This window comes from Vipera ursinii (genome assembly GCF_947247035.1).
Source record: "Vipera ursinii genome assembly, chromosome: 2".
NCBI classification, from domain to species: Eukaryota; Metazoa; Chordata; class Lepidosauria; order Squamata; family Viperidae; genus Vipera; species Vipera ursinii.
The window spans coordinates 29,330,345-29,355,807 of NC_139513.1; the positions used below are offsets into that span (position 1 = coordinate 29,330,345).

Here is a 25,463-nt window from a genome sequence, read left to right on the forward strand (position 1 = left end):
TAAAATGACCCAGATTGTTGGGGGAATATGTTGACTCTGTAAACCGCTTAGAGAGGGCTGTAAAGCATTGTTTTACTATTGTTTTACTATTGTTTAATTGTATACCTACCTTCCTCTGTACACCGCCCCGAGTCCCTCGGGAGAAGGGCGGTATATAAAAACAAATAAATAAAATAAATAAATAAATAAATAATTGTGAAGTGGTATATAAGTCTAAGTGCTATTGCTATTGTATTGGCACTGGATTTTCCAGGCACTTTCATTGTTAACAAACCAAAACAAATGAATAATAAATCAAGGCCAAAGAAGAATAAATTTAAAAGTGTCAAAATTAATTATTTAAAGTCTATTCATCTTTATTCATATACAGTACTTCCTTTATGACAAATATGCTTAAATCTTCTAAAAGATTTAAAATGCTTAAAATCAACTAAAAACAATCAAATAAGCTACGGTAAGTTATTTTATATCAATTTGATTATGGGTTACTCTTTAACCTAAAACTGTTACATATATTAACAGCAGCCAGTATTAATTCATTTCCTTAGTGCATCAAACATGATAGTAAAGTTCAGTATTATCTTACAGTAATTCAGCTGAGAAATCTTGTCCCAGTGGTACGTAAATTTGAAGTACCAAAAATTGCTGGATCAGTCCAACTACAGCAAAATAAAAGAAATAAATTGGGAATAACATGAATATTCAATACTTCTATGAAAATAAAGAATAGAATTTAATTATTTTTGAAATATGTTCTTAAAAACAAATTGCGCTCTGAGTAGAACTGGAACAAAATATGGAATCTAATTATTTTATTTACAGTTTCCCACTTGGTTGACAGGGTGCATATTCAAAATATATTCTACAAGGACACAAAATTAATTAATGTCTTAACTTTGTGACATAAAATTCTTGCAAAAATGCAGAATAATTGAACTTACCAATGACCAACATAAACTTTAGTTTAACCATTTAAGCAATTAATGCCACAGCAAAATTGAGTTTGGAAAAACTGTGGACAAGTAAGGGTTTAATCTAATCTGAATGTTCAAAATGAAATGGGTAATTTAAATTGGAAATTTAACAGCAAAGGTTCTTGTAAAATCAAAATGTGAAAATGGCTTTCAGGAATAAAGCCTGAACAAAATCTGAATGTATTGCTCTTGAGGCTGCTTTAACACTCGCATGAAATCCAAATAGAAGCTGGCAGTTCTGAAAGAGAATCCTCTTAATTTTCTAAGACCATCTCATTGTGAACCTTAAAGGAACTGACACTCTAGATACTTACCTGTCTGTCTGCCTGCTAGTCAAGAGGTTAGTAAGTCTCCCAGAAGATCTTTCTATTCGCTACTTTAAGCTGAATGTTGGACCTTTAAACTGATTGTACTGGGCCCTTCTTCTATTCTTATGAAAAATAACTGCATTTTTCAAATCACATGAATCGGGGAAGAATAGCACAGAATCTCAATTTATTCAGTTTGGAAGGACTATGTTAAGAATATTTACTATGAGAACAGCAATGAAAAAAACCCTGTTCTAATCACCAGGTTAAACAACTACAGGTGGTCTTTAACTTACAAATACAACTGATCTCAAAATTTCTATTGCTAAGTGAGACATTTGTTAAGTGAGTTTTGCCCCATTTTACGACTTTTCTTGCCACTGTTGTTAAATGAATCACTACAGTTGTTAAGTTACTAACATGGTTGTAAGTGAATCTGGCTTCCCTATTGACTTTGCTTATCAGAAGGTCACAGAAGGTGATCACATGACTTCAGGACACTGCAACAGTCATGAATATGAGTCAGCTGCCAAATTTCTAAATTTTGACTGACAGTGATTCTCCAGTATCTCCATGGGGATACTGCACTGGTTGTAAGTGTGCAAAATGGCTATAAGTCACTTCTTTCAGTTCTGTTGTAAGTTTGAACAGTTATACGAAGAACGGCTGCAGGACTTGAGCTTGGCTAGTCTAAAGAAAAGAAGAAACAGGGGTGACATGATAGCAGTGTTCCAGGATTTGAGGGGCTGCCACAAAGAAAAGGAGGTCACGTTATTCACCAAAGCACCAAGAGGGCAGGACAAAAAACAATGGTTGGAAACTGCTCAAAGACAGAAGCAACCTGGAATTAAGGAGAAACTTCCTGACAGTGAGGACAATTAAACCAGTGGACAAGCTTGCCTCCAGAAATCATGAGTGCTCCATCACTGGAGGTTTTTAAGAAGAGGCTAGACAAGTCACTTGTCTGAGATGGTTTAGGTTCTCCTGTTTGAGCAGGGGGCTGGACTAGAAGACCTCCAAGGTCCATTCCAGATTCTATTCTATTCTATTCTATTCTATTCTATTCTATTCTATTCTATTCTATTCTATTCTATTCTATTCTATTCTATTCTATTCTATTCTATTCTATTCTATCATATAGGAGCCGTGGCCAGGGGGGCTTTTGCCCAGGTTCACCTGGTGTGCCAGTTGCGACCCTATCTGGACCGAGATGCCCTACACACAGTCACTCATGCGCTTGTGACCTCCTGTCTAGACTACTGCAACACTCTCTACATGGGGCTGCCCTTGAGGACCACTCGGAGGCTTCAGCTGGTGCAAAATGCGGACGCGCGAGTTGTGATGGGGGTCTCCCGATACTCCCATGTAACACCTCTACTCCGCGAGCTGCATTGGCTTCCGGTTGTCCTCCGGGTGAGATTCAAGGTGCTGGTGATGACCTATAAAGTCCTGAATGTCTTGGGTCCGGGATATCTGAGGGAACACCTGCTGCCGGCATCAAGCTCCCTTCGTCCAGTGCGCTCCCACAGGGAGGGTCTTCTCAGGGTGCCGCCGATAAAAGACTGTCGGCAGATAACACCCAGGGGAAGGGCCTTCCTGCCCTCTGGAACCAGCTGCCCGTGGAGCTTAGGACTGCCCCCGACCTCCGCACATTTCGCCGGGACCTGAAAACCTGGCTCTTTGAGCTCTCCGGCCCAGGCTGAGAATTTTTAACTGGGGTTTTTAATTCTAGGGATGATTTAATTTTTTTTAAATTTGTTTTTAACTTTTGTATTGGTTGTTTTAAATGCCCTGTAAACCGCCCTGAGTCCTTCGGGAAAGGGCGGTATATAAATTTAATAAAATAAATAAAATAAAATAAATAAATATTCTATTCTATTCTTTTTTTTTTTTTTTATTAAATTTATTATTTAAAAACATTGGACACAGTACCAGCGAGCTGACAAACCTTTTTGTCTACAATGTTTAAATATATATATATATACATGTATATATGTACATCAAAAATACACTTAAATACACTTAGATTACAAATCGGTGAAATACCACAATATTTAAAACAGTGAGCTAGTCTGTAAAACCTAATAGAGACCTTTCTTTTTATCCATCCAAAGATACAATTTGTTCCAAATTCTATAATAGTCTGATTGATCTTTATTCTTTAATTCCAAAGTTAATCTGTCCATTTCAGCGCAATCCCAAATTTTCCTAATAACCTCTTTTTGTCCTGGGATCTCATTCTTTTTCCATTTTTGCGCAAATGATATTCTAGCTGCTGTGATAATATGGATCGTTAAGTATAGCACATCTTTAGGATATTTCTCTTTCGTGATTCCCAACAAGAAAAGTTCTGGACTAAACTCCAGATCTTGTTTCAATATTTCTTTCAGCCAAATCCAAATCATTCTCCAAAATTTTTGTGTTTTACTGCAAGACCACCACGTGTGGAAGTATGTGCCTATCTCTTCAGAACACTTCCAACATTTGGGAGATACTGTTGTGTACATTTTTGCTAAGCGGGCTGGGGGGAGATGCCATCGGTAAAACATTTTAAATAAATTTTCTTTATACGATGAGGCCAGTGTTATCCTTTTATTCCTATCCCAAATTGTTTGCCAAGTATCTAGGTCGATGTTATGTCCTAAATTGTTAGCCCAGATCAACATGGGGTCTTTCACTTGCTCTTCAAACAGCTTATATCCCAAAAGTAATTTATAAAAATTCCTTATTTGTTTAGAGTCCGGTCCCAATAATATTTTGTCCAATGCTGTTTCAGAGGTATATATCCCCCATTCATTTTTATCCTTCCTAAATCTCGATTGGATTTGTAAGTAGGCCCACCAATCGAGTTTTATACCTTGTAATTCTAGTTCATTCCTAAGTTTCAATTCCCCCTCCTCATTCAGAATATCCTTGTATGAGATTATGTTACCCAAATCAAACAGATTTGGGTAAACTATCGCTTCAAGGGTGGATAGCCAGACCGGTATTTTGGTGTAATTGTGAGATCTAATTTTTTTCCAAGTATTGAGTAGCGCTTGCCTGATCCGGTGTCTTTGAAAATGCGAGAAAAGACCTTGTTTCTCCGTCCATAGGAAAGCATGCCAGCCATATTGCAAATCGTGACCCTCTAAAGTTAATAGTCTTCTATTTCTCAAGATTACCCATTCTCTAATCCAGCTCAGGGCCGCGGCGTGGTAATATAATTCCCAGTCTGGCAATCCAAAACCCCCATTTTCCTTCGTGTCTTGTAAATATTTCAATTTAATTCTTGGTTTTTTCCCCTGCCAAATAAAATTTAGTGATAATTTATCCAAATTTCGAAAAAATTTAGAGTCGAGTTGAATTGGGATATTCTGAAACAGAAACAGGATTTTAGGCAGAATATTCATCTTAATGACAGCGATTCTTCCCAATAATGAGAGTTTTAGGTTTCCCCATCTTTCCAGGTCACCTTTTATTTGATTCACTACACTATCATAATTATCCTTTTTGAGTGAAGTGCATCTAGCCGTAATGTTAATCCCTAAATATTTTATTTTCTTGACTATTTCTATATCCGTGATTTCGGCCAGATTACCTTTTTGTTTATTGGTCATATTTTTAACAATCATCTTGGTCTTATTTCTATTTATTCGCAGTCCGGCAACCTCACCATATTTAGATAATTCTTCCAATAGCTTTGGTCCCGTCTGACATGGATCCTCCATAATAAAAACTAGATCGTCCGCGAAAGCTTGTAATTTAAAGGTTTCCTTTTTAATGGTTAATCCTTTTATCTTTGGGTCGTTTCTTATAGTTCTCGTTAATACTTCAAGAGTCAATATAAACAGCAACGGTGATAAGGGGCAGCCTTGCCGTGTTCCCTTTTGAATTTGAAACTTGCTAGATGCTTCCCCATTAATAATTATTTTTGCTTCCTGATTGTCATAAATTGCCCTAATTATATTTATAAATTTTTCGCCCATATTCATAAAGCTAAGCTGTTGGCACAAAAAAGACCATTTAACATTGTCAAATGCCTTTTGGGCGTCTAAGAAAAGTAATGCCATCTGTTGTTCGCTATGTAATTCATAGTACTCCAATGTATCTAATATTATTCTAATGTTGTGCTTAGTGTGTCTCTTAGCGAGAAAACCATTTTGATCTGCGTGTATGAAATCATTCAGAAATCGTTTCAATCGTTCCGCTATAATTGATGTAAATATCTTGTAGTCCGAGTTAAGAAGTGATATGGGTCTGTAATTTTGGATTAATGTATGGTCTGTGTTATCTTTCGGAATAAGGGTTATGTTTGCCTCTAGCCAAGATTTAGGCGTCCTTGCGCCTTCTAATACTGCGTTAAATACCTCCACTAGGGGTTGAGCTAGGATATTTTGTAATTCTTTATAAATCTCTGATGGAAGACCGTCGGGTCCCGATGCTTTATTATTCTTTTGTGCATTAATAGCTTTTATCACCTCAGATAGTCGAATTTCCTCGTTTAACATATTTCTGGTATCTTCTGTGACCTTAGGTAGTTTGGCTCTTTGAAAATATTCCTCCATTTTCTCCACACTTGCCTGGCTATCTTCTTTATATAAACGTTCATAAAATTCCTGGGCTATAATTTTTTTTTTTTCCTCCTGGTGGAATATTCTCCCTTCCTCATCTCGTAGTTCGTGAATCCAGTTTTTCCCCTTTTGTTTTCCCAATTTGTATGCGAGCCACCGGCCCGGTTTATTTGCATTTTCAAAAAAATTTTGTTTCGTGTTTCTCAATTGTTGTGCCAATTTCTCTTTGTCTAGAATGTTAAGTTTGTGTTTAATCAGATCCATAGATTGCTTGATATTCTCTTTTTGTGGATCTTGTTGGAGTGTAACTTCTAAGCTCTTATATTCCTCTTCTAATCTTTCCCGTTGTTGTCTTTTCCCCTTATTTTTATATACCATATATGCCCTCGCTACCCCTCTCATCACAGCCTTAGCTGTATCCCAATTGTTTTGTACTGAGGTGTCTATAGCTTTATTTTCCTTAAAGAAAAAACTTAGTTCTCTCTCCATCTTAGATTTGAATTCGTCTTCTTTTAAAATTGCTCTTTGAAGCGTCCATCTGGATATTTTTTTGGAACCTTTCCAGATAAGTTTAATAGGATTGTGATCTGCCCAAGTACCTGTCGCTATATGTACCTCATCTATTTCTGAACTAATTTCTTTCGTCATCCACACCATGTCTATTCTAGACCATGAGTTATGTCGGTTGGAGTAATATGTATATTGTCTAGCCTTACGATTTCTTTCCCTCCAGACATCTTGGATATTTAGTTCCTCAGCCAAGTTAAGAAAAGATCTCGGTAGAGTTCTTCTCTTCTTTTCCCTAAGCGTCTTTCCCATATAATCCAAATTTATATCTAGGATAGCATTAAAATCTCCTATTAAACAAATCTCCTCATAATCAATGCTACATATCTTATTGTGAAGTGTTTTAAAAAATTGTTCTTGGTTATGGTTTGGGGCATATATCTCTACCATCATGACCTTCCTGTGATTTATTATAACCTCGACTATCAGTATTCTACCCTCTTTATCGTTATAAATTAGTTTTGCAGTCAATTTTGGGTTTACATATAGTGCCACTCCTCTCTTTTTCTTGTGTCGGTCTAAGGAAACGAATAGGTTCCCTATTCTTGGTTGTACTAACAAATATTTTTGTTGTTCCTTTATATGGACTTCTTGTATTGCCACGATATCCAATTGTTGGTGAATAAGCCTATTAAAAAATTTCCGCCTTTTCACTGGCGAATTCAATCCATTAATATTCACAGACATAATACTACACTCACCTCCCTTCATCTTACTTATTTCTGGTTTTTGTGGATCTCGTGATTCGGGGCTCTCTCTCTTCCTTGTCTCTAGTTCCATGTTTCTCTGTTAACTCACCGGATTTGTTCCTTCTATCCTCTGTAGCTAAGATCTTCCCATCCATTGCCACACGTATTGTATCTCTTTCTCTTACCTCCCTTCCATCTTGATCTTCTAAATCTACTTCCTCTTGGCTATGGAAGTGGCGTTTGTAAAAATCTTCTGCCTTCTCTATCGTGTCCAGTCTATGCCTTCTATCCTGCCACGTAACAAGAATACCCTCTGGAGTTAGCCATCTAAAGTTTACATTTTCTCTTATTAGTTTGGATGTTAAGAATTGATAGCCGCGTCTCAGATCCCTCATCCTTTTAGGTATCTGTTTAAGGATGGTGATTGGTTGGCCCCGAAATTCTAATGGTTCCTCTCTAGATCTATGCAGAAGCTCATCCCGAATTGATTTTTTAACTAACCTTACATGTACTTCTTTTGGGAGGTTGTGCCTTCTCGCATAATTAGTTTGGACCCTGTATGTTTCATCAATTTCCGCCAGCATTTCCTCCTTCCCTACACCGAGTGCCTTTGCCATCAGTTCTGCCATCATGACCAACAGATCTTCCCCTCTTTTTTCTTGAACGTTCTGGAAGCGTAGATAATGAGCAGCCTTTTCTGCTTCCAGAAAAATGACTGTTGTTTCTAATTCCTTATTAGCCTGAAGGAGTGTTTCATTTAAATCATCTACTCTCTTTTCCTCTTTTTCCATTCTAGCTTCCATATCTTGAAGTCTTTGTTCATTTTTGACTAATTGCTGTTGAATCCCTTCAAATTTATCATCTATCGCTTGGATTTTCCCCTTTAATTCACCAGTGTCGTTTCTTATTTGGCCTATTTCTCTCTTCATCTCCTCGTGGTTTTTGGCCATTGCCTCGTGTAGGTTTTGCAAAAGGGCATGTAAATCTTTAAAGGAATTCGAGTTAGATCTTTCCCTTTGCAGCATATCCTCTATAGATTTCTGATTGGAGGGACTTGAGGCCATCCCCTGTCCCTGTGCTGCTGCCTTTTTGCCAGCGCTAGGCTTAGTTGCTCCCGAGATACTTGTCATGTTTCCCCAATTTTAACAGCGTTTTATCAATGTATAATACCCTGAGTCTTATATAAACCTTTTAACTCTATGACAAAAGATATATAAAACAGTTACCACCAGATACTTATTACCAACTAAGCAATTTATATAATAAAATTCTATAGTATGAATATAATCAAAGTCACGTTCTTCTTCTTTCCCCCCCCCCCCCCGTTTCCGGCGCAGAAATTGGCACCTTTTCCGTCTTCCTCTGCTGTCAAAGACCAGTAGGTGTCCCACTAAACAAACCTCCAGTTACTAAATTGCTATATCAAATGGCCGCCCGTGACAAGTAGAGTAGAATTTCAAAAGTTTCAAAAGTTCACAAATTCAAAATTTACCAGGATAGACCAGACTAGACCAAGCTGATCGCTTTCCACGCCCGACAATCCAGAGTTCAGTCTCTAAGGCTCCAAAGCTCAGACTTTGACTTGTTGTAGCTTTTTTCCAGCTAGAATACAGTCATATAGTCTTCGGCTTTCTTTCCCTTGCTGTTTTTGCCAAACGCCTCCCTCAAGACTTCTCTCCCTCAAGACTTCTATCGCCGCTTATTCCCTCTCCGTGAGGCTCCCACTTCGAACCAGTACCTCTTTCACAAGCGCTTCCTATTTAATATTCGGATACACTCTCCGTCAGCTCCGCTCTACCGTTGTCCCGCTGCTTACGTGCTAGCTCCGTCCCTCTGTCAGATCTTCATGTCGGCCATTACTGGCCTCCTTCTCCCCGGTTCGCTCGCATCAGACTTTCTCCGGATCTTCAACACGAACTGCCGCTCATGAAGGTTCTCCGGGCTGCCTGCAACTTCGGATGTCCCTACAGGACCTCCTGAAGCTCCGAAAAGCCCCCGCGAACACTGGGTGAGAGGTTGTGCGAGGAGAGAGCTCCGTTCACACAGCCGCCCGCTCTGACAGTTGGCTCCGCCCATTCTATTCTATTCTATTCTATTCTATTCTATTCTATTCTATTCTATTCTATTCTATTCTATTCTACTCTACTCTACACTACTCTATTCTAATTCTAATTCCATTCCATTCTGAAAAATCACACTTCAGCAGAAGTGAGCCAGGCTGCTTAGACCTACCATTGAAAAGTGGGGTCTTTGCACGCTCCCTGAAAAAGTTTTGCTGGTGATTGATCTCCAGATTACTTCAAGATACAGCAGAGAGATGTAATTTTCTTGCATGGCAAATTATATCCTCAAATGGTATTGCCAAGGAAGACTCCAATACTCGTGCAACACACACATATACAATTTGTTAGTTTGTACATGTGTCTCCCTGCTAAAACTCTAAGCACCTACTGCAGTATGCAAAAATTATCTGTAGCGGAAGAATTTCCAAACTATCTCAATGAAGGGCTCAGAACGGTGTCCAAGTATCTATTGGAAAATGTTGAGCAAGCCCCATGGTCAGGTATCTAATGGGAAATTTATGCAGACTGAGTAAATTATATCAGCCCTTAAGAGTTTTTTTTTCCAAAAAATCCTTTGTGTAGCACAGCGTTCCGTGCGCCTTTGGCATCCAGTAATGCCGGCCACATGACCCCGGAGACGTCCTCGGACAAGCGCTGGCTCTTCGGCTTTGAAATGGAGATGAGCACCGGCCCCTAGAGTTGGAAACGACTAGCACGCATGTGCAGGGGAACCTTTACCTTTACCTTTTAAGACTACAGGTACTGCTTGACTTAGGAAGACAATTGAGCACCAAATTTCTGTTGATCAGTGAAACATTTGTTAAGTGAATTTTGCCCTATTTTACAACCTGTCTTGCCACAGTTATTAAGTGAATCACCGCAATTGTTAAGTTAGTAACACTTGTTATTCAGTGAATCTGGCTTCTCCATTGACTTTGTTTATAACAAGGTTGCAAAAGGGGGATCATGTGACCCAAGGACATTGCAACCATCATAAATATGAGTCAGTTGCCAAGCGTCTGAATTTTGATCATGTGACCGCAGGGATGATACAGTGTAAGTCACTTTTTTTCCGTGCCATTGTAACTTTGAAGGGTCACTGAATGAACCATTGTAAGTCGAGGACTACCTGTCTTTTTATGGCAGCAACAGTGTTACAGCCTTCTTGTCTGAAAGAATGGCAGCAAGGCTTAATCGTGTTTTTAACTATCCCTCTAAATTTTTGTTTCCAGAAATATAATTATTTCTAAATAAATAGTGATGAAAATATCTTCTAGTATTTGGAAGGACAGTATATGAACCTTTGGCTTCAGTGTGTTTGAGCTTTTAACATAAGAACAATTGTTTGCTTTCTAATGTTTTTATGGCCTTCGTGCATTTCAAGGTCTTCAGCATATACATACTGATTTAGCAGTACACGTCTGTCATATATGGATATAAAAGGTAGTTAATGCTTGATAGATTATATGACAAATGGAAAACACCAACTGTTACTGCTCCTAAAGAGTTTAAAGAGGCTTCATCTGGTGCAGAATGCAGCCGCGCGAGTTGTGATGGGGGCTTCCCGATACTCCCATGTAACACCTCTACTCTGCGAGCTGCATTGGCTTCCGGTTGCCCTCCGGGTGAGATTCAAGGTGCTGGTGATGACCTATAAAGCCCTAAATGGCTTGGGTCCGGGATATTTGAGGGAACACCTGCTGCCGGCATCAAATTCCCTTCGTCCTGTGCGCTCCCACAGGGAGGGCCTTCTCAGGGTGCCGCCGGTAAAAGACTGCCGGCGGATAACACCCAGGGGGAGGGCCTTCTCAGTGGGTGCGCCTGCCCTTTGGAACCAGCTGCCCGTGGAGCTTAGGACTGCCCCCGACCTTCGTTCATTCTGCCGGGACCTGAAGACCTGGCTCTTTGAGCTTTCCAGCCCAGGCTGAGAGTTTTTAATTGGGGGTTTTATACTTTTCAGGGATCAAATTTAATTATTTTTAATTGTTTTTAATTTTTGTATTTTATTGACGTTTTTAAATAACTTGTAAACCACCCTGAGTCCTATGGGAAAAGGGCGGTATATAAATTCAATAAACTTAAACTTAAACTTAGTTATTGCAGAGTGACAAGAGTTGAGAATGCAAGTTTATGAAATATTAGCATTAGAATATCCCAACAACTGAAGAGATATGGAGTCATCTTATAGGTGTAAACTATTTTTTTTATCGTGTTGATGAGAACAATAGATATTGTTAGGTGAAATTGGAAGAATATTGATCACATTTAACTAGATCCTTGGGATGATATTACTTCATTGTTTGCTCTATCAATTTACTTGAAAAAGTATTCAAAGAAAAAAATTAAGAACTCTTTGGCTATATAAAAGTGGTATATATTAGAGATGTACCAATTCAAAAATTAAACATTCCAGAGAAACTGGTAATTGCCAAACCACCTTTGAAATTCAGGGAAGATTCAACATGGTCTGTAAGATCCCACCCTATTTTTTTTTTTACTTTAATGTTGAACAAATACAGCTAAAACTGTAACTTAGGTAAGTATTATTCAGCTAACCCAATGCTAACTTAATTAACAGCTAGGGCTGTGCATAGCACTAGAAACAGCTGCTTCACAAAACACCTTAGTGTAATCAAAATATATCTGCAAGAAGCATTTTACATTTGGAATGTAAATGTTGGAAACATTTCCAACCTTTGGAATGACTGTATAGTTGCTTCAAAAGCACTTTCCAGCTATCTGCCTGTTTAAGTGGTTGAACAGTCAATTCGTTTAGTGAAACATACCACTGGAGAACAGCCTCATGAATCTTCTGAAGGGCAAGGCTGTTTGAAGCTTCATAAAGGGATGTTTTGTTCCCATTAATATACTTTGTGCACCACTTGTTCTGAAAACATCACACAGTCTAGTATGTTTTATGACATTTTATAATACTTTTATACTTACGGGCCTGCTTAGTTTCTTTTGGAAGCTGCATCTTGTTGGTTTGACCGCTTCCTTCCAGGACAATGACGAAACCTTTCACTTCCTTATCATATTCCTAACAAACCAACAAAAAGTGTGTCGCCATCAAAATATCCCCTGCAACTGAATAAATGCATCAACTGCAAGATTTATTAGTCATAATGCCTACTTGCATATGACAGAAATGGTTAGCCACACTCATATTTATAACTGTTAAGGTGAGTAATATGTTTGATTTTAGGTCAGGAATTGCCAACATGCTTAAATGGTATTTTTTATAAGTCTAATACAAGTGGAAAGCTGGAGCATTAAAATGGAATGGATGCAAAGCCTGTACGTTGATGTCAAGAGATAATATATGTTGAATTCACTGCCCAGTATAGCATAATTCTGAAAATGCACACCGGATCCACTGAAAATAACTCTTGTGAAAAATGGCATTGCAGTTAGGATGTCAGGACTATCTTCCACTTAGTATGTCAAAATATCATCCTTCATTTCACTAACATTTACCATATTTATTTTATTGTTTTTTCTGTCTTGACAACCTGCCATATTAAAACAGTTGCTTGCTTCACCATTTTATCCACAACAAGAAAAGCCTGAGCAGTTTTATCCAATTAGTTTAAGTAAATGAAACTAAAACTTAAATTATATTTAGGAGTGAATAATCTATTAGAAGAACTAAAGAGCCTCTTGTTGCGGGTGAAGAAGGAGAGTGCAAAAGTTGGGTTGAAACTTAACATTAAGAAAACCAAGATCATGGCATCCGGCCCTCTCAATTCCTGGCAAATAGATGGGGAAGGAATGGAGGTAGTGAAAGATTTTATTTTCCTGGGCTCCAAGATCACTGCAGATGGGGACTGTAGCCAAGAAATTAAAAGACGCTTGCTCCTTGGGAGGAAAGCCATGGCAAATCTAGACAGCACTCTAAAAAGCAGAGACATCACCCTGTCAACAAAAGTGCGTATAGTCAAGGTTATGGTCTTCCCAGTTGCAATGTATGGCAGTGAAAGTTGGACCATAAAAAAGGCTGAGCGCCAAAGAATTGAGGCCTTTGAACTCTGGTGCTGGAGAAGACTCCTGCGAGTCCCTTGGACTGCAAGGCGATCAAACCGGTCAGTCCTAGAGGAGATCAACCCTGGCTGCTCTTTAGAAGGCCAGATCCTGAAGTTGAAACTCAAATACTTTGGCCACCTAATGAGAAGGACTCACTGGAGAAGAGCCTAATGCTGGGAAAGGTTGAGGGCAAGAGAAGAAAGGGACAACAGAGAATGAGGTGGCTGGATGGAGTCACTGAAGCAGTAGGCGTGAGCTTAAATGCACTCCAGAAGATGGTAGAGGATAGGAAGGCCTGGAGGAACGTTGTCCAAAGGGTCGCAATGGGTCGGACACGACTTCGCAGCTAACAACAAAATCTATTTAAGATGCTGACTATGCAGGCTTCACGAGGACATCAGGAATCTCCTTCCTTCCATTCTCCTTCTCTGTATCTCTAATTTTATTAAAAAGCGTGGAAATACCTGATATCTTGAAAACTTGCCCCAAACTTGTGCATTTTACTTAGTCCTAATAAATATATTTCCTGACTAGAGATGTTCATTTTCTTAAGACTAAAAGAGTTTGTTTTATTATATAGAAAACATAAAGATACAAACAAATATCTTTATCTTGTATGCTGCAGTGTCACACACTGTATACGAACATGGGCGGCTATATAAATTTATTAAATAAAAACAAATAAATAAATATCCACACACCCCCGCCAAAATCTATTCAAACAAAAACCCTGGAGATCTTAAATACACAAAAACCTAACAGATTTTATCTGCATTTAGACTAGTTATTGCTAGTTATTCTGCCCTGATTAAAGGAATGAAAGAGATATTTTTTTCAAAGTTAGTCAAAGCTTTCATTTTTTTAAAGAAAAAAACAACAACTCTACACTTTATAATCAGGCTTTTACCATCTTTCCAAAACATACTTTCCCTATGACTGAAGGATTGCCCAAAATTTTCCATTTGGTCCCAGTGTTCTTGCCTTGAGCACTGAAGATTTCAACGAATGGGCCACCCTGCAATTAAAAAAAGAAAGAATCTGTCCCATTGTCATAAGAAATCAGCAAGGGTAATACTTAATTCATAAGTACATCTATTCAACATTCATTCTTACAATGAATATGAAGTGTCATTACAAGCTTTTTTCATCTGGATGCTCAGCTGGCAACAGAAACTAGAAGTACAATTCAGTAGTTTATACTATCACGGTAGATGTAGTCTTTTCTGGAGAAAATGGATCATGTTGCAGTAACTTCCCTTGTACTGTAATATTGTTGCCTTTGGAAAGTGTCCAAAAACTTCACCTAGTCTAAATTAATTGGAGCTCTCTAAATAGAATATGTTATTTTAAGGCGCTGTACTTACCTATAACTCTATAAATCTAAAGTTCTGCATGATACAGGACCTGGTTATTTGCAGAACTGCCTACATATGCCCACTGTGTCCGTCCATCCCACCAGATCTAACTGGGTCCCATGCTCCCAAGTCCCTTCTGTGAAACAGTGCCATCTAGTGGGCAAAGAAACATACAGAAGGCCAAAGAACGACTGCCTGATTGTTTACAAGGAAAGACTGAGAGATACGGGACATAAGGACAATGAGAGAGGAGAGAGAGAGAGAGAGAGACAGAGAGAGACAGAGAGAGAATACAGGACAAGTAAGAAAGAAAATAAAAATAATATGGCAGCAGTAATATAATGAAATTGCTTGTAATAGAAAAGAATTATGTTATGGAGTGCCATAGAAATGTGAAATTATGCTAATAGGTAGCATTAAAAAGAAGTTTGCTAGGATGATGAACTGAAAGAGGCTACCGATGAAAAAAAAATATGCAGAACAGCAAAAATGAGGATGAGAGAAGGATATACCATGTATACAAAGAGAAAAAGACAACTGCAGAGAATTTATTGAGAGGAATGGTTATGTTTATAAGGGTGAGAAAATGCAGAATTTTTGATGGAAATGATAAAGAGTTTGGGGAATGAAAAGGGTTGAACAAGGAGCAGCCAAGTAGAGAATGAATGAAATCAAAAATTAAAATGATCAATTCACGGGTGATGATATTGAAGTTTAGTTTAGTTTAGTTTTATTAAATTTTTATACCGCCCTTCTCCCGAAGGACTCAGGGCGGTGAACAGGGCATATAATAAAAATACAAAACTACAAAAGTTAAAATAGAATTAAATTAATGCCCAAGATAAAACAATAAAATATACAAATATTTAAAACCCAAATTAACTCCCCATCAGGCCAGGCCAGCTTGTTCAAATAGGTGGGTCTTTAACCCGCGCCGGAAGGAGCGGAGATCCGGTGCCATCCGGAGCTCCACCGGCAGTTGATTCCACAAAGCCGGGGCGCCCACAGAGAAGGCCCTCCCCCTGGGGGCCACCAGCCGGCATTCTCTGACCGGAGGCACCCTGAGGAGGCCCTCTCTGTGGGAACGCACAGGGCGGAGGGGAGTTGACGCCGGCAGCAGGTGGTCCCCGAGGTATTCCGGACCCATGCCATGTAGGGACTTAAAAACCATCACTAAGACCTTGAACCTCACCCGGAAGACAACTGGTAACCAATGCAGGTCGCGGAGCAAGGTGTAACATGGGAGTACCGGGAAACTCCCAAGACAACTCTCGCGGCCGCATTCTGTACCAGTTGGAGCCTCCGAGTGGTCTTCAAGGGAAGCCCCATGTAGAGAGCATTACAGTAGTCTAGGCAAGAGGTCACGAGCGCATGAGTGACCGTACACAGGGCATCCCGGTCCAGATAGGGCCGCAACTGGCGCACCAGGCGAACCTGGGCGAAAGCCCCCCTAGTCACAGCTGCTACATGATCTTCCAGGGTAAGTCGTGAATCTAGGAGGACTCCCAAGTTGCGAGCCCTATCCACGGGGGGTAACAGCTCACCCCCCATAGAAAGGGATGGAACATTTTGAATATCCCGGGATGCCGGAATGTACAGCCACTCAGTCTTGTCAGGGTTGAGTTGAAGTCTGTTCCTCCCCATCCAGACCCGAACCGCCTCCAGGCAACGGGACATCACAGCGAGGGCATCACTGGGGTGGTTTGGGGTCGAAATAAAAAGCATATTGATGATACCCAACTCCAAAACCACGAATGATCTCACCCAGCGGTTTCATGTAGATGTTGAACAGGAGAGGCGAGAGAACCGACCCCTGAGGAACTCCACAAACGAGAGACCTAGGGGCCGATCTCTGCCCCCCTGCCAACACCGACTGCGAACGTCCCAGGAGATAGGAGGAGAACCACCGAAGAACCGTGCCTCCCACTCCCAATCCCCTGAGACGCTGCAGCAGGATACCATGGTCGATGGTATCGAAAGCCGCTGAGAGGTCTAATAGGACTAGGACAGAGGAACATCCCCTATCCCGAGCCCTCCAGAGATCATTCACCAGAGCGACCAATGCCGTCTCCGTGCTGTACCCGGGCCTGAAACCCGATTGGTACGGATCCAGATAATCCGCTTCATCCAGGACCAGAGGGAGCTGATGCGCCACCACACTCTCAACAACCTTCGCAAGAAAGCAAAGGTTGGAGACTGGACGAAAGTTGTTCAACACAGCTGGGTCCAAGGCTGGCTTCTTGAGGAGGGGTCTCACCACCGCCTCCTTCAAGACGGTGGGGAAATTACCCTCACTCAAAGAAGCAGATATCACTGCCTGGAACCAGCCTCGTGTCCTCTCCCTAGCTGCATAAACCAGCCATGAAGGGCACGGGTCCAATAAACATGTGGTGGAGCTCAGCCTCCCCATAATCCTGTCCACTTCATCAGATAACATTGACAAGACCGCCCGTGTCCTGATCTTCAGACTCTGCCCAGCTGGAGTCCAAACCGGGAATGTTGGCAGCAACATTTTAGAGGTTAGCATGGCACTGATAACCATACATCAAAGACGACCTGAAATGAATGCTACAAATGTTAGCATCCAAGAAAAAAAAAGATGAAAGTCATAAATGCTGTGAGAATATTGAAAAGTAATAAGGCTGTAAGGGTGGATAATATACAGGTGAAACTTGAAAAATTAGAATATCGTGCAAAAGTTCATTTATTTCAGTAATGCAACTTAAAAGGGGAAACTAATATATGAGATAGATTCATTACATGCAAAGCAAGATAGTTCAAGCCGTGATTTGTCATAATTGTGATGATTATGGCTTACAGCTCATGAAAACCCCAAATCCACAATCTCAGAAAATTAGAATATTGTGAAAAGGTGCAATATTCTAGGCTCAAAGTGTTCCACTCTAATCAGCTAATTAAGCCATAACACCTGCAAAGGGTTCCTGAGCCTTTAAATGGTCTCTCAGTCTGGTTCAGTAGGAATCACAATCATGGGGAAGACTGCTGACCTGACAGTTGTGCAGAAAACCATCATTGACACCCTCCATAAGGAGGGAAAGCCTCAAAAGGTAATTGTAAAAGAAGTTGGATGTTCCCAAAGTGCTGTATCAAACCACATTAATAGAAAATTATGTGGAAGGGAAATGTGTGGAAGAAAAAGGTGCACAAGCAGCAGGGATGACCGCAGCCTGGAGAGGATTGTCAGGAAAAGGCCATTCAAAAGTGTTGGGGACTTTCACAAGGAGTGGACCGAGGCTGGAGTCAGTGCATCAAGAGCCACCACACACAGACGGATCCTGGACATGGGCTTCAAATGTCATATTCCTCTTGTCAAGCTGCTCCTGAAAAACAAACAACGGGCTAAAGAAAAACAGACCTGGTCTGTTGCTCAGTGGTCCAAAGTCCTCTTTTCTGATGAGAGCAACTTTTGCATCTCATTTGGAAACCAAGGACCCAGAGTCTGGAGGAAGAATGGAGAGGCACACACTGCAAGATGCTTGAAGTCCAGTGTGAAGTTTCCACAGTCTGTGTTGATTTGGGAAGCCATGTCATCTGCTGGTGTTGGTCCACTGTGCTTCATTAAGTCCAGGGTCAACGCAGCCATCTATCAGGAGATTTTGGAGCACTTCATGCTTCCTTCCGCAGACGAGCTTTATGGGGATGCTGACTTCATTTTCCAGCAGGACTTGGCACCTGCCCACACTGCCAAAAGCACCAAAACCTGGTTCAATGACTGTGGGATTACTGTGCTTGATTGGCCAGCAAACTCGCCTGACCTGAACCCCATAGAGAATCTATGGGGCATTGCCAAGAGATGAGAGACATGAGACCGAACAATGCAGAAGAGCTGAAGGCCGCTATTAAAGCATCCTGGTCTTCCATAACACCTCAGCAGTGCCACAGGCTGATAGCTTCCATGCCATGCCGCATTGAGGCAGTAATTGCTGCAAAAGGGGCCCAAACCAAGTACTGAGTACATATGCATGCTTATACTTTTCAGAGGTCCGATATTGTTCTATGTACACTCCTTGTTTTATTGATTGCATGTAATATTCTAATTTTCTGAGATTGTGGATTTGGGGTTTTCATGAGCTGTATGCCATAATCATCACAATTATGACAAATCATGGCTTGAACTATCTTGCTTTGCATGTAATGAGTCTATCTCATATATTACTTTCCCCTTTTAAGTTGCATTACTGAAATAAATGAACTTTTGCATGATATTCTAATTTTCTGAGTTTCACCTGTAATGTTAAATATGGATATGTTTTGCTTACAGAGTAGCAGTGTAACTTGTTTAACATTTATGTGAAGTCTGACATTGGAGGAATGCATTATTGTTCCTCAATGTAAACAGAAAAATAGTAGAAGTGAATGCAAAAAAAAATTAATGGATTTATGTGATGCCCAATTCGAAGTGTGACTTTGAGTAACTAATCTCTCATTCAGTTCAATGCACCAAAAAGATGAAAACAGAAAGGAAAAAGGGCATAGCCACTCTGCACAATCATCATTTTAATTGTTTTAATTTATGTAATTTGTTGGATTGTTTTAAAAACCTTGTGAACCGCCCTGAGTCCTACGGGAGAAGGGCGGTATATAAGTTTAATAAAATAAATAAATAAATAAATAAATAAATAAAATCTTTTTAAAAAAAACTCATCTAATGCCCAGCTCAAAACACAAGGAAATAATAGATCTTCAAGAACATTATTTAATAAGAAGTTGTTATGGGAATAAATGGAATTTAATTTAATTTTAATTTAATTTAATAACATTTATATACCGCCCTTCTCCCTGAGGACTCAGGGCGGTTCACAGGGCAGAATAAAATAACCAATACAAACATTAAAAACAGATTAAACAATTGCCCTAGTTAAAAACAATATGATACAACGCTAAAAACCCCCAAAAAAATTAAAAAACAAAAAATAAAACAACCCCAACACTCCCCCTCAGGCTAGGCCGGCTTGTACAAACAAAAATGTCTTGAGATCGCGGCGAAAGGAGCGAAGATCGGGCGCCATCCGGAGCTCTACCGGTAGCTGATTCCACAGCTCCGGAGCGCCCACATGCTTAATAAATATTTTGGGTTTGTGAGGGAAATAAGACTAGGATTTCTGATGGCCACCTGATTGTTTAATGTGATCGTGTGTAATGTTTAAGGAAGTGTAGTGACATTAGAGATGTGTTGTTGGAGCTGTGAATGCAAATATTGCTCTATTGTTGGATGAGAGCTGCAATAACTTGCGGTGAATGTTGGAAAGATTGTATGCAGCATGGACTATGAATCTAAAAATTAAGTTAACAAAGTAGGTGGAGAGTGGCTGATAAATGAACGTGGTTTGACTATAAACAAGAATGATCAATATGTAAGCAGTTTGTTGATGTGGGTTAGATATAGTTATAGTTATAGTTTATTTGATTTATATACCGCCCTTCTCCTTGGTAGGGACTCAGGGCGGTTCACAGGGCATATATAAAAGAAAGACAATACAAAAATTAAAAAAAGGATTAAACCCATGCCCAATTAAAAACAGTAATACAAATTTAAAAAACAATTAAAAACCAGACAAAACGATTGAGCATCAAACTGCAAAAACTGGTATGCGAAGGATGAATTTCTTCAAAGCAAGCAGAACAAAAACCTTTGGTGGATGGGATACAGTTGACGAGAATCCTGAGAAAGAAAGAGGTGAGCATTTTAAAGAGGAAAGTGCATGAACCTGTAGCAGAAGCAAGGAAGTTTGGAAAGAATAGAGATATAAAGCAAATCATGCTGACGTACATTAGTTTTGGCTCTGTTTCATTTCCTCTTATCTCATGTGTTTATGACTTCCTTCTCATTTTCCATGCTGTGCAAGAAGCTGCTTATCTTGAAAGGGAGTAGCAATGATAGGTACAGTAGGTATTGAATAACTACTACTTTACTATGGAGGGTTTGTGACTTTTGTTGCTGTTTTGTTGGAAGTTATATGCACATCTGAATAAGGTTGTTTATTATTATTTGGGACTGACAACTGTTTGTTAGGATTATTTTTTTAAATATAAATTGTAAATGCCATATCCAGAACACATTGAATATTTTAAAATTCTATAGAACACAATATTTCTGAGTGGGTTATACTTTTCTTTACTTTAGGTTGATTTTTAACAATTGTTTTAAAATTAATTTTTAAATTGTTTGTATGTAGAAAATTGAGTATTTAATTTTACAATTTATGAAATCAACACTTTGCACTGAGTTTTGAAAAAATGGGAATGAATACATCTGACACTTATTATTTAATCACTATATAACTACTCATGTTGAGAAAAAATAACTTAGAATAATATATTCTATATGCTAAGGCCCAGTAACTGTAGCTTTTTAGATGAACTGAATATTCTTCAGTGTAAACTCATTACCATAATCTAATCTGAAGGCTATCAACAATGATCAATCCTATTTAATATAAAGGCTAGGATAAAACAGTGCTAGTATTTCTACCACTCTATATAGGAGTGGGATTCAATCTGAAATACAAATAAGATCACAAGCAATGCCAATTATCAGTGTCAGATTGGATTTTACCTGCAATTCATATGGTAGGAGATTGAAATAGTTTAGAACCCACTTCAAACTCACATAAAGTGACAAAAAGGGATAAAAAATCTCCTCAGGACAAGCTGTATACTCTAAAGATTTTGGAGTTCTCTGCAGAAATTCCTTTGCAGCAACTTCGATATGGGAAAAGTTTATTGTTATTTATTTAGCTATTAAATATATAAGCTCCCTAAATGTTTATATTCTGTAAAGTTAGAAGGGATAATTTAAGTCAGGGAGTCCATCTCTCAAGCTCAAACTAATGTCCAAATTAAAGAATTCCCACTTTCCTGCACTTCCATCCCCAATGTTTATCCAGCCAGATCATACCTGGGTGTGACTTTTTCTGGATTCTCCAGAAAATATTTCTATTAGCTTTTACCATATTAAAATCCAACCTGATAATGTGTTGCCAACCCTATATCCACAAACTTTATAATTCAGGCAGAAAATAAATTGGAAAAAAACATTTTATTAAATTTGATTAAAAATTACAATTACAAAGATAAAACTAATATAAAACTGCCCCCGACCTCCGATCATTCCGCCGGGGCCTGAAGACCTGGCTCTTTGAGCTCTCGGGCCCAGGCTGAGGAGAAATTTTTTAATTGGGGTTTTAATTGTGTACAGGGTTAATTTAATATTTTTTAATATGGTTTTAACTTTTGTATGTTGGATTTTTTAATTCCCTGTAAACCGCCCTGAGTCCTCAGGGAAAGGGCGGTATACAAATGCAACTAAATAAAATAAATAAACTAAATAAATAAACAGAAAAGAGTGAAAAGAAAAAAAATCAAAAGTGCAGAAAAATGGAAGTTCTTCTAGTTTGTTATTTGTATATCCCTTTTTAATTATTAAGACATCAGCTGATTTGTTTTCTATGTCTAGTGTGGCATCTTTTTCCATGTCATTCTTACTATCTGTCATTTTTAAATCCACTTTCAGATCAGTTGCAGTCTTGTCTATTAAAACTTCTTGTGCTTCCATTACATTTTGTAAAACACCATCTATAGAGGTAAGAAGGTAAAGGTAAAGGTTCCCCGCACATGCGTGCTAGTCGTTTCCAACTCTAGGGGCCAGTGCTCATCTCCGTTTCAAAGCCGAAGAGCCAGCGCTTGTCCGAGGACGTCTCCGTGGTCATGTGGCCGGCATGACTAGACGCCATAGGCGCACAGAAAGCTGTTACCTTCCCACTGTAGTGGTCCCTATTTTTCTACTTGCATTTTTACATGCTTTCGAACTGCTAGGTTGGCAGAAGCTGGGACGAGTAACAGGCCCTCACTCTGTTACGTGGCGCTTGGGATTCGACCTGCCAAACTGCCGACCATCTGATCGACAAGCTCAGCATCCTAACCCACTGAGCCACCACGTCCCTTTCTATAGAGGTAGACACCTTTAAAATTAATTTCTGAGCCTGTTATTCAAAAATATCCTTTGACATGCTGAATGTTAAAATCTTTTCTTCTATTCTGTAAGTCAAATTGAAGTGTTTGTCTCCTTTAATTGTTACCTTTAAAGTTCCTTCTGGTTTGCTCCAGTGTCCAACCATCAAAGTCTTATCCTGTTTTTTTTTAAGAGATTTCAAAACAAAAGAATTTTCCCATGGAAAGGATTCTTATAATTTATTCCAAAACCTTATTTCAAATCAATCTTGGCCCTAAGTTTTTTCCAAAAATCAAAGTTTTAATCAATGTTTTGCTGTTTATTCCAAAATAATTTTTAAGTCCTTACATTTGTATTTTAAAAAAATTTCCACTAAAGATTGAAGGAAACTTACCCAGTGCTATAAAGGTTCCCAATAGCAGAAAACTATTAACAAGCAATTTCTAAAAATGATTAGAAAAGGAAGTATGTGAACCTAGTGTCCTTTTCAAAGCGCCAATCAGTTTGACGGAAAAGATTGCTATTCCCTCTTTTCTCATAACTCTATACCACTGGGGATGGCTGTCCTGCAGTTTCTTTGTGAGGAGCTACTGTCTGGAGCACTTATGGGTGATCTCAAGTCCTCTTTTTATCTGGAGAGGAATTATAAAGACCCAATTTACTTGCCAGTTATTCATTCTGTGGCAGTTGCTGGGTAAAAATATTTAGCAGTTCACTATTTCCTCTTTCTCTAAGGAAGACAAGGTAGAATATAGTACCTTGGAAATACCCTTTCCTTCATCCTTATAACAACCCCTTAAGATTGATTACACTGATACAGAATGACCGACTCAATGTCATACATTGGATTTTGTGGTCAATAATTCTTCTAAGACAAGGGAAAGAAATAATGTCTTATGAATATGCAGTTTACATACAATGTGTATTAAGAGTGTTAAGCATACAATTTTTATGAAAAGAATAGTTGCAAAGTCACAGAAATTATATCTGGAATGTATTGTCAAAATTTTTATATCTGCAGTCATTGTCCATAATGTTAATAATCGTGGCTTTTTTCAAGTTTTCAGATCAGATCAGAAAAGTAGAAAAGGCTGAGTAACAAAAACCAATTATAAGCAGTTAAAAATGTGGGGACATCTGTTCAAGTCTTCAAAGAAGAAACAAATAGAGAATATTTATATATCTAAGCAGTTTTTCCTCAATATTACATACTATGCTGGTATCTTTTTTTCCATTACTTTCTAAATAAGGACAAAACAACAGAAATATTTCTTCCTTACCTGATATTCATTTTTGAACATTTTAGCAACTGATCAAATGATTTCAATGCATCAGCAAGCAATTTGATTCTTCTAAAAGTTAGAAGGAAAAATATTGTCAGATTCCACACATGGTTAATTAAAAACAAAATAGGAATATATTTCAAGTGTTGATTAGTACTACTACTATTCTCTAATATAAGAAGTAAAAGTGTTTTTTTTTTAATTTTGAACCTGCTGTATTGTGGCTGCTTTTGCTAATATGTTCACCTCGTTTTGTATACAGTCCACCTCATCTCGCTCTATATATTAGTACTAAAAGATTTAGACTATAATGAGTTAAATAGCAATATATGTAGTGTTTGTATTGCATATGTAAATGGTAAATTCTAAAATACATTAAAAACATAACATGACTGGAAAAGTACTAAATCATTTTAACAAAATTCTATGAAAGAATGTTATGAACATTTGAACAGAAGTACAGTATTTTTACTCCTGCTTCTTTGATTCTACTCAAATATTTCTTTTTACTACTTACTATACCATTTATTAATGGAAAAATACACTTTCAGGATCAGAATACATAAACATTCATTTTACAAAGAAGATGATTTGGAGAAGAAGCCAAGGAACTTCAAAGAATTTCTGACTATCACATTATCTCATTTGATTCCCAAACAAAATAGCTTTTTTTTCCTCTAGGGATGGGGATGGAGAAGATCAGGACTGAATGCAAATTCCTTAAAGGCACAATTTCACTTCCAGGAATAAAATATTTGTGCATATGTAGAGCAATATGCAACCCCTCTACTCTTTATCATAATCTTTGCCTGGAAGATAAACATAGGAAAATTCATTATATTCATGTGAAAGCTACAACTTGATTTATATTTATTAATGCACACTTATAAATTCATAAAAATGTAGCTTGAGGTGATGACCAGAATGCATGAATACATTACCATGAAAGGCTACGAAAGGCCATACCCCATAGCCAGCCCTGTATCTTTTATGAGTATTTCTTTCTTTTGCAATCAAACTCAACCACGTTACAAATTTGAAATCATACCATCCATGTACTGTATCTGGCTCCACCTACACTGTAGTTTTCATTGTCTCCAAACTATAGTAACTTTGGTCATAAATATTTTCCTGAACTGAAATATTCAGTGTAAAAACCAAGAAAACCAGAACAAACAAACAAAACCGAGATTACACCTAATAAAGATAGGTAGAGAAAAAAAATTAAAAATCAAGACTAACTTTTTAATTAACAATTGCGATGATTCAGTTTTAGAACTATTTTAGATTCAGATTCAGATTGGACTATGCCACATTAACTCAAATTGTCAATATATTCAAGTCGTCTGTCTATATGAAGTAACGGACTGGGAATGATACTCAGAAAGGATGAGGAGGATGGTTATCTATACAGTACTAAGACTTGTTATCATGACCTTTAAAAGGAAGGAAGGACGGAGGGAGGGAAGATTTCTGATGCTCCTTGCCAGCTTTCCACAAAGAAACTCAATAAGGAAGCTGGCAGGAAGTGGGAGGTCATTCCCACTGCTTTTGTTTCTGTATTTATGTATGGAAATATGTCTGAAATGATGACTTAAAGGGGCAATGGCTGTCTAGTACAAGTAGTTCCTGATTTACGAATGAGCTCAAAATTTCCATTGCTATGCAAGCCAGTT

At 38.5% G+C, this 25,463-nt stretch overlaps 1 protein-coding gene across 1 annotated transcript in view; it reads right to left on the reverse strand.

Moving 5' to 3' along the window:
- The window catches only part of CFAP20DC (CFAP20 domain containing), a gene marked incomplete at its 5' end in the record, with an annotated part of 206,151 nt that extends 182,346 nt beyond the window's left edge, over window positions 1–23,805 (reverse strand). Inside the window, 4 exons of the mRNA XM_083353339.1 lie at window positions 587–659; window positions 12,101–12,194; window positions 14,103–14,192; window positions 23,785–23,805. Of these exons, the coding sequence (XP_083209465.1) occupies window positions 587–659; window positions 12,101–12,194; window positions 14,103–14,192; window positions 23,785–23,805 (278 nt within the window). The remainder of the gene's footprint in view (window positions 1–586; window positions 660–12,100; window positions 12,195–14,102; window positions 14,193–23,784) is intronic.
- Window positions 23,806–25,463: the final 1,658 nt, after the last annotated feature.